The sequence below is a fragment of the Cynocephalus volans genome, chromosome 8 (assembly GCF_027409185.1).
Source record: "Cynocephalus volans isolate mCynVol1 chromosome 8, mCynVol1.pri, whole genome shotgun sequence".
NCBI lineage: Eukaryota > Metazoa > Chordata > Mammalia > Dermoptera > Cynocephalidae > Cynocephalus > Cynocephalus volans.
Genome location: NC_084467.1, coordinates 31,956,930 through 31,966,303, shown reverse-complemented (window position 1 = coordinate 31,966,303; position 9,374 = coordinate 31,956,930). Strand labels below are relative to the sequence as shown.

Below are 9,374 nucleotides of genomic sequence, written 5' to 3'. Positions count from 1 at the left end.
GGGAGAATAGAGCAGCAGAACCGGTTCAAGGGGGCATGAGAATGTTCCTAAAGAGGAGGGACGTCCACTGGTTCCTCCCCAGCTAGCGGGGCCGGGAGGTTCGGGGGCCCAGTCCCCGAAGCCTCGCCTCCTCTCCCCCCATCCCCCATCGCCCCGCCCGCCCCTGCAATTGCTGCTTGGGCAGAAGCCCCGCCTCTTCGCCGCTGTCCGTCAGCGTCCGCGCTCCCACTCGACCAATCCCCAGAAGCCCCGCCCCCACTTTTGACATCCATACAGTCCCTCCCCCGCACGTGGCCCAGCCCAGGGTGGTCTGCGCCCCTTTCGCCCCCAGTTTGGCACCAAAAGGTTTCTTCCCACCGCCTTGGGTCGGGAGCGCTCAGACACCAGTGCCGCCCGGGCGGCCGGGCCGGGCTTTGGGGTGACCCCACGTGCGGGGAGGAGGTGCTCCCGGGGCCCTGAAACCTTCCAGACCCTCTCAGTGTAAACCGCCTCGGGTTTGTGTCAACATCCGAGGCCGGAGACTGGCGGCGGCTGGGGACCGGCTCCGTCTATGGGATGGAAAGACAGGAGGGTGCGGAATGGAGGGGTCCATGGGGCAGGCAGAGGGATCTTTCTTGGGGAGAACCTGAGACTCTTCTCGGGGGTACGTAAGAAATAAAGAGGGCATGTCTAGGGAGAGATCGGAATTAAGGGGTGGCTGGAGGGAGCCCACGACTGGCGAGGGGCTAGGTAGAGTCTGTGCTCCGCCATCCATGCTGCGCTCTCTGCTCCAAGGCGTGAGGGGAGTGGGTGGCGTGTTGGGGGGTGACGCGAAGCCACCCGGCAGCTCTTCGTTGCCCCCTCCAATTTCGGGTGGGATGGGGGGAGGTCTTATCTTGTGACTCATCCCCTCTTCCACCCCCACCCCCGCTGGGCCCCAGGAAGAGAAGGCTCAGAGATTCAACTGTGGTTCTCCCGTTTCCATAGCAACGGTGCGGTTGTTTTTGTGAATCCATCTCAATCATTGACCCTTTTCACCCCAGACTGCGGGCCGGGGTCTGAGCCTCAGGGCGGGGGTACAGATGGAGGTACAGCCCTCTCCCTTCCTGGCGGGCGACTCGGGGAAGGTCAGGGGATGCGGGCGGGGCGCGCTCCCGCCGCCTGGCCTCACTCGCCACCCCAACCCCACCTGAAGCCCCGCCTGCCACTCCGCCCCAGGGGAGCCAATCGAGGTCCAATCTGCCCGGGGTGGGGCGGGGCTTATGCAAATCGTGTTGCCTTCGGGAGGCACATAGTGATACAAGAGCTGGGAGGCGGCCCCGGCGCGGACCTTGGAGAGCCCAGCCGCCAGCCGGCGAGCCAGCCTCGGTCCCCACAGCCCGCCGAGGCTCGGAGCCAGCCAGCGACCCGGCGAGCGGCCTCAGGTAACGCGGGTCGGGCCAGTCCCTCGGAGGCGACCCTGCCGGGCGGAGGCCCTTACCCCCTCCCCCTCCACTCTCTATTCCCATCCTCACCCCCTGCCCCCTCCAATCCATCTCCCTGACCCCTGGTTCCGCCATTGGCGGCAGCATCTGGAGGGCCCGCCCCTGACCAGGGGACCCCACCTCAGTACAGGCCGCATGGGTCCAGAGGAAGAGGCAAAGTTGCCTCCTTACCCCCAGCTCAGGTAAGAACAACCATTGCTCTGCTCCCCAACACACACACACACACACACACACACCCCTGGGGTGCTACAGGAGGTGCCAATCACCCTCCCCCCTGTTGCCTTTGGAGAGGGGTAGTCTGCCCAGCCTGGTGGCAACCTCCCACCTACACAGAGCCTCCACCCACACCCAGCCCCCCAACAGCTCACCGCATGTCACACCACGGGGCCCCTGCCCCCAAAGACAGCCTCCACCTCCACGGAGAGCCCACTTTCTCCTCACACTGTCCTCTCAGACTGTCCCCACTTCCTCAAGCTGACAGAGCTCACAGCTTGAGGGAGGGAAGATCCTCCCCCCACAGTTTTCCTCCTCACAGATGCTCACTCAGCAGCACCCCAGTGGTCCCCAGCGCAAGGCAGAGGCCCCATATTTGGCTTCTTTCATCCTGGCTGGAAGAAGAACCCGGAACTCCACCACCCACAGACCACCCATGCCCTGTCAGTCGCTGCCGAGGCCCCAGCCTCCACACCTCCATTCCTCTCACCCCTCAGCCAAAGCACCGAGTCTTCTCATTCCACCTCTCAAATATCTTTCTAATTAGTACCCACTGTGGCCTTCATGCGCCTGGTCGCTCCCTCTCTCCCATCTTCCTGCTTCTCTGCAGGGACCATGCCAAAGCTCCATGTTGACCGTATCACTTCTTGCCCTAAGGTGGCCTCAACCTGGAGGGCAAAAGTGCTAGGTTCAGGTCTTGCCTTTGCCTCAGTTGCTGTTTGACTTTGGCCAAGTCACTTTCCTCTCTAATCCTTCATGAAATAGGGAAAGGGGGCAAGACATAGGGTGAACTGGAGGAGATGATCTTGAGCAGACTTCCAACACTAACACACTGATTCTATGACTGATTATGTGAAAACAGGATTCTGAACCATTAGGATATTCCAGAGAGGAGGCCTGGGGGACTTCAGTCCTTGCTGAAGGGACATTGCTTCTTACCCAGGCCTAGGAATAGGCCTCCCCCCCACACACACTCCCCAAGCTCCTTCTATTAGTAGTCCCTCCTAGACCACCAGCCCACCCTGCATGGACAGCTCCAAATTGGAGGTGGCCAACAGGGCCCACCCTCTGTTTGTCACCCCCTGCCTCTCTTTAAGAAGGAAAGGGAGAAGACCTGGTTGCTGCCACTATTGCTGCTGCTTTGAGAAGAGCAAAGGGAGGAGAGGAAAGAGAGAAAATCTCCTGACCAGAGAGCTGTTGTCACCATGGCAACCGCCTCAGCACCAGCTCCTCTGAAGCTGAGTGAGGGTGTGGGATTATTATCTCCTTCAGTCCCTCCCACCCTCACTGCCACCTCCCCATTCAAAGCCCACAACCCTGAGCCCTCTGGAAGAAGCCTCTGAGCACAGAGGGGCAGTGGTTTTGTGTATGGGACAGTGCCAGCTCCTTCATAGATGGAGGACAGTGTCAGGAGGTAAGCAGAGGAGCTTGCCCATGTTGAGCAGGGCAACAGCTCCAACAGAAGATGCCCCAACTAGGTTCTGGCCTTCACTTTGCTGCTGATGTGCTCTAGCTGACCTTGGGTGAGACTTTTTTTCCCTGGGTCTAGGTTCCATTGTCTCTGAAGCGGGTGCGATAGCCAGAGAACACCAAGAAACGAAACAGCCCGATATAGTTCCAAAGATGCAGAAGGGGGTTCTGCTCCTGTCGCATAACCCAAGAGATATTCATACAACATTGCTATGTCCTAGGCACTGCCCTTAGGGCTCTTCAGGGCAGTTCTGTGCAGCCACAGGGGGCAGGGTGGGAACAGTGTGGAGAAGCTACAAGAGGGCAAACTCAGGAACAATGGGAAGAGTGCTTTTCTCGCTGTCCAAGCTGCTCAAGAGTGGACTGGGTCATACTGGGAGGGGATAAGCTCCTTGCCGTTGAGCAAAAAGGCCTGGCAAACTTTTTCTGGCTCAGGTAGGGGTTGAATGCAAAGGCCTCTCCTAAATCAGGCTGCATCCTGGAATCCTAGAGCACCAGGTGAGAGTGAGAGGGCTGAAGCCTACACACTGTGGGGGCTCAACTTCGTGGCTTCGCAGGGTTTCCTCATGCCCAAAGGGCTGAGTCCACACTGCTGACTGTCCATGGTCCAGGTTGGAAAAGGCTGATCAGTAGGAAGTGGGCTTCAGCCAGGCCCTGAGGGCCAATGATAGCTTATGTCAGCCTGGAAGAGAGAAAGGATGTCAGGGGAGAGGAACATAGCTGATAGTGAGGGAGGTGCTGGCCTTGAGAGGCCTGGCTTGAGAAGAGCATGTGGCTATGAGGGAAGCAGTGTGAGGTGAGGCTAGACAGATAGGCACCTTGAGACCAGATTCTAGAGGATTCTGGAGCTTCAGGCAGCCCATGGCCACAGCCACCTCTAGCCTATATTGTACCAGTGGGCAAAATAAATAAATAAATAAATAAAATAAAATAAAGCTATTCCCCCCGACAGAGGAATCAGAAGAAAGGCACTTCCTGTGAGGCAGGTGAGTCCCATGGGCATGGGCACAAGCAGAGTCCCAGCTGAACTGAGGCCCCCTCAGCTGTGCCCCTGGCTATGAACATACCAAAAGAAGAAACAACGGGACTTGATGACGAGTTGGACCTAGGGAAAAGGGAGAGGGGAAAACTGAAGGTACCAAGGGAAAGAAAGAAGGGGCAATGGAAAGATCATCTCAGGTTGAGGGTGAGCCTGGCTGTAGCTGTGTTGACTCAGAGGTGCTGGTGGGCACCCCTGGGGATGGATATTGCCTGGGTATCTGAGACTGTGGCCTGGAGTTCAGGCAAGATGGTCCCACTGAGGTCAAAAGAGAGATCAAAGCTATGATTTTCCCAGAAGGCAGGTGGGGGTGGGGAAGGTCTGTGCTGAACAAGAAAAAAGTAGCCATGATTTGGAGAGAGTGGTCCTGGCAGCTGGCATGGATTCAGCCTGGGTGCTCATCTGGACCCTTTACTGACCTGCTGTGTAACCCTGGGCCAGTTTTTCTCTTCTTGACTTCAGTTTTCACCAAAATAAGGGAATGATCTTAAAGGGCATTGCCAAGTTTGGCCTTCTGACAATCTAAGAACAGTAGTGGAAACGAGGAGGAATGAAGGAGGAGGCACTGTCCTCTGTGGGTCTGGGACGAAATAGGGGCAGGGAGCAGGTAGGGCCCTAGGAGAGAGTGAATTGTGGGGAAGGCGTGCAGGGCCGGGAGGAGCAAAGGGCAGAAAGTGAGGGCCACACAGACACCATGAAACACACGCAGAGATGTGTGCACTCTGACAAAGTTGTAGCCTCACACATTGACACACTCCCACACGCAGACCCAGCCCTTCACACAGACACCCGGGCACATCCCACGGGAGACAAGACCTCTCCCCATCGGACACCTCCGCTCTGGGTTCTCCAGCTTCCTTGAGGAGGGGGTGGCTGGGGATGGAGCCAGCCTCCTTCTTCCTCTGGGTGTTCCAGAGGCATCCTTGACCCTGGCCCTGGTGAAGCCGTTTTGGATCCCCCAACCCCAGCCCCAGGTTCCTGAAGGTGGCATGCCTTCCCCTTCCTGGCTTATCGTGAGGACATATATGATTCTTCACCCTCTGGCGTTGGCAGGTGGCGAAGGATGTTGCTACCCTTACTGCTTCTTGATCTTCCTCATGGCCCAGTGGAGGAATCTGAGGCCCAGAGACATCCTGTAACTAGTCTGAGGTCACCCAGCAAAGGAGGGGGCATGGAATAAACCGATCTCAGATCTGGCTGTTTAGGGCATTCCCAACAGTAAGAATTAGAGGCCACAGTGACATTGGGTGGGTTGTGGAAGTGCCATTTCTTTTGCCAGCCTGAGGGCTTCCTTTTGCAGAGTATCTTGACGACAGGCTTCCCTGGGGTGGGGGCCTGGCCCTCTTCTAAGACTCTAGGTAGATCGAAGGCATCTCTCAAGCCATGTCCTGGGAAATCCAGGTTTTGGAGGGACATTCCTTCCACAGAGGCCAGACAGGAGTGTCCAACCAGGCTTCAAGGCCTGGCCAGACTTCCTGGGGAGAGCCTGCACCACCCTCTGCAAATACTTACCCGGACACTGGTCACTTGAGGGGCTCACGTTCCAGCTGGGAAGTGACTCTTGCTCCTCCCCAAACCTGCTTCTCAGCAACACCTTTATCCATTGAGCCCCAAATCTGAGCCTCTGCCTCAACTCCTCTGTCCCTCTCACCCCCACATCCAGTCAGTCACCAAGGCCTGCCAATGCCCCCTCCTAACATCTCTCAGATCATCCACATGTCTCCACAACCCCTACCCTAGAGTCATTGTCTCTCCCCTGAACTGTGAGCTGGCCCCACTGGTCGACCTCCCTGCCCCCACCCCAGGTTATCTTGCTCACTGTAGCCAAAGGAAAAATTCTAAAACACATATCTTCCCTCTGGGTCCCCTGCACCTACTTCAGGCCCTGGCATATTATAAGCATTCTGTAAGTGTGGTAGAATGAATGCTGTCTTTCTGGCCCTTGCTTAAAAACCCCCAGGAGTTTCTGTCTCTTACAGGTAAAGTTCAAACTCCTTGGCATGGATTGAACACCCTTTGTAATCGGCCGTCTACCTCCCTGACCCAGTTGTGAGTTATTGAAGGTTGGCTTGTGTCTGCTTTATCTTCATCACTAGCGCAGGGCCTAGCACACAGTCAGCCTCAATAAATGCCCAGGGAGTGAATGGGTTAATTAAAAGCAGAATGTAATCAGGCTCATCAATGCTACAGGCTAGAGTTTCTATTTGTGCAGAGGAAGGAGGGAGAGAAGCTTCCTGCTGGGGTGGCCCAGGAAAGCCTTGAGGAAGAACTTGGGAGAGTTGCTGGGGGACACCTGCGTCAGGTCTCTGGTGGGAGAGGAGTGTGCTGGGGAGGTGGGTGCTGAGTGCAGAAAGCCTGCAGAGCAAGGAGAGGGGCCGAGGCTTTATTCTCTGGGCTGTGAGAGGTATGACCAGAAGGAGAGGATGAAGACTGTGGGCCAGTGAGGACAGGGGAGACCTGGGGACTGGAGATCCGGGGCCACAAGAGGACCGCTGAGGGAAGGTGGGCCCTCCCGGGGAAGGGGTGGGGCGAAGGACGGAGCCCTGCCGCAGGAAGGTGGGGCTCGTCGGGGGTGGTGGTGAGAGGATTCCCGGCGGTGGGAAGGTCGGGCTCCTTAGGGGAGGCGGGTCCCGTCCTATGGAGAACGTGGGGACCGCTGCCGAGGCGAAGAAGTCGGAGGGAGCCCTCTGTCCCCCAGGCCCCGCCATGGGGAAGACCAACAGCAAGCTGGCCCCCGAGGTGCTGGAGGACCTGGCTCAGAACACGGAGTTCAGCGAGCAGGAGCTGAAGCAGTGGTACAAGGGCTTCCTGAAGGACTGCCCCAGCGGCATCCTCAACCTGGAGGAGTTCCAGCAGCTCTACATCAAGGTGGGCGGGCCGGGCCGGGCCGGGGCGGGGGGCGGCAGAACTGGGCGCCGGGGGGCGTGAGCGAGGCGGTGGCTGCGCCCCAACGCCCCGCGCCACCCCCGCCGCAGTTCTTCCCCTACGGCGACGCCTCCAAGTTCGCGCAGCACGCTTTCCGCACCTTCGACAAGAACGGCGACGGCACCATCGACTTCCGGGAGTTCATCTGCGCCCTTTCGGTCACCTCCCGCGGCAGCTTCGAGCAGAAACTCAACTGGGCCTTTGAGATGTACGACCTGGACGGCGACGGGCGCATCACGCGTCTGGAGATGCTGGAGATCATCGAGGTGCGCTGGGGCGGAACCGAGACGCCAGGGCGGGCTGGGACAGGGCCCCTGTCTTCGAGGCCAGCCCTTTGTCCTCTCCAGCCACCCTCCTCCAGGGCCTCGGGAGCCTCCTCGCTGCTCCCCAGCTTTCCCCAGCTCTCCCCCTAGCCTGCCTCCCAGGATCCGGTAGTACAGGCCCTGCGCTCAGTGCATTACCCAACAACCGATGGGGTAGGTACTGTCGGAAACCCCATTTTACAGATGTGGCAACAGGTAGCAAGTGGCGAGTCATGATTCAAATTCAAGCGTCTGACTCCAGAGCCTAAGTTCTTAACTCATTCATTCTTTCTGCAGATATGTATTGAGTGCCTGCCATGTGCCAGGCCCTGTTCAATGTTCTGCTTTCATGGGAAGTTCCTTCTAGTAAGGCATTAAATACATTTTTTAAAACGATAAATAAACCTATGCCATGTCAGGCAGTAAGTGATATGAAGAAGATAAGCAAAGCAAAGTAAGGGGAGAGAGGGATGGAGAAAAAGTGATTTTATATAAGGTAAAAAGTGAGCAGCCACCTGAATACAGTGAGAGAGCAAACCCCAAGAAATCTGGAGGAAGAGCGTCCTATGCAGAGGAAAGAATAAATGCAGGTTGGATTGTGTTTGCAGGGCCCAAGGGGTGTCCTGGAAGCCAGGGTGGGAGGAGAGATGTGAGTAGAGGGGAGAGTGACAGAAAGGTGGTCCCGGAGGGAGCCAGGAGCCCAATCACTCAGTGTCTGGTAGACTGGGGTGGAAACTCTGGTTTTATTGCGAATGACATGGAAAGTGATAGAGGGCTCTCTCTAGGTGGAGAACAGACTCTGGCGTGAGGGAGGGCAGCAGAAGCAGGGAGACCAGTCGGGAGATGTACCCAATAGTACAGTCAAGAGCTGATGGATACTGCAGTGACAGAGGAGCCGTGGAAGCGGCAGGAAGTGGTTGGATGCGGGACTGATTGCAAGTTAGGGCTGACAAGATTTGTTGGAGGATCGGATGTGGAGTGTGAGAAGGAGGGGAGTCAAGAATGGCACCAGCGTTTTTGGTCTGAATAGCTGGCAGGATGAAGTTGCTACTTACTGGGCAGGAATGCTGGGGGAGGAGCAGGCTGGGGGTGAAGAGCTAGGTTTTAGGCATACTTAGTCTAAGTAAACATTATTTAGTCTAAATAAATAATAAGACGCTCATTAAATATTCAGTCTTAATGACTATATATCACCTTCCAGTATCCTCACTATCCCCCAGTATTCTTCCTGCCCACCCTCAGATCCCTTTCATTCACCTCTGACTATCCCTGCCCCTGTGGGTGTTCACCTTCCTCCTACCCCCACCAGGCTATCTACAAGATGGTGGGCACTGTGATCATGATGCGCATGAACCAGGATGGGCTCACACCCCAGCAGCGTGTGGACAAGATCTTCAAGAAGATGGACCAGGATAAGGATGACCAAATTACACTGGAGGAGTTCAAGGAGGCAGCCAAGAGTGACCCATCCATTGTGTTGTTGCTGCAGTGTGACATGCAGAAGTAGAGGCTGGTGAGGGGCAGGGCCCCTGGGCAGGAGGGGCAGGGACCCCTCCCAACTTAATGACCTCTCTGGCTGGCCCTTCCCCAGGGGGAGGGGCACTCCAGCCTCATTCTCTGGCCCACCCACTCCTCTGCCCATGCCTTTCCTCTGCTCATTCAAGATCCTTGAGGGACCACCTCACCCTGCAAAAGAGACAGGTCCTCAGGTGTCCTGTTGTCTAGCCCCACCCCCAGCCTTGGCCCAGAGCCAACATCCATTGGGCATAGGAGAGTTGGCTTTTGTTCCAAGAGGCAGGGTTAAGGAGGGGGGGGCCTGGGTCCTGCATTGAAATTCTGTTGCTCCTGGGATTATGCTTTATAGAATATGGTCCCACAGGCCCTAGTTAAAGGGCCAAATTGGGTCTATCCTATCTGAGGACCCAGATTCCTTAAAGGCGATCTCTGCCCTGCCCCCTCGAT

At 56.9% G+C, this 9,374-nt stretch overlaps 1 protein-coding gene across 2 annotated transcripts; it reads left to right on the top strand.

Annotated features, from left to right (window-relative positions):
• Positions 1-3,592: 3,592 nt before the first annotated feature.
• Positions 3,593-8,919, top strand: HPCAL4 (hippocalcin like 4). Of its 2 annotated transcripts, XM_063106723.1 has the most exons (4): positions 3,593-3,644; positions 6,884-7,053; positions 7,161-7,376; positions 8,722-8,919. In XM_063106723.1, the coding sequence occupies exons 1-4, from the start codon at positions 3,593-3,595 to the stop codon at positions 8,917-8,919; spliced, it is 636 nt and encodes a 211-aa protein (XP_062962793.1). The 2 variants fall into 2 exon arrangements, with proteins under 2 accessions (XP_062962793.1, XP_062962794.1); XM_063106724.1 differs by lacking the exons at positions 3,593-3,644; positions 7,161-7,376 and having other exon boundaries at positions 6,892-7,053.
• The last annotated feature ends 455 nt before the right edge of the window (positions 8,920-9,374 follow it).

Bases quoted from the DNA above. Each gene is read 5' to 3' on its own strand.
- HPCAL4 (XM_063106723.1), top strand. From the start codon at position 3,593: ATGCAAAGGCCTCTCCTAAATCAGGCTGCATCCTGGAATCCTAGAGCA. The intron at 3,645-6,883 runs GTGAGAGTGAGA...TCTGTCCCCCAG, and splicing joins CTGGAATCCTAGAGCACCAG to GCCCCGCCATGGGGAAGACC. The intron at 7,054-7,160 runs GTGGGCGGGCCG...CCCCCGCCGCAG, and splicing joins TCCAGCAGCTCTACATCAAG to TTCTTCCCCTACGGCGACGC.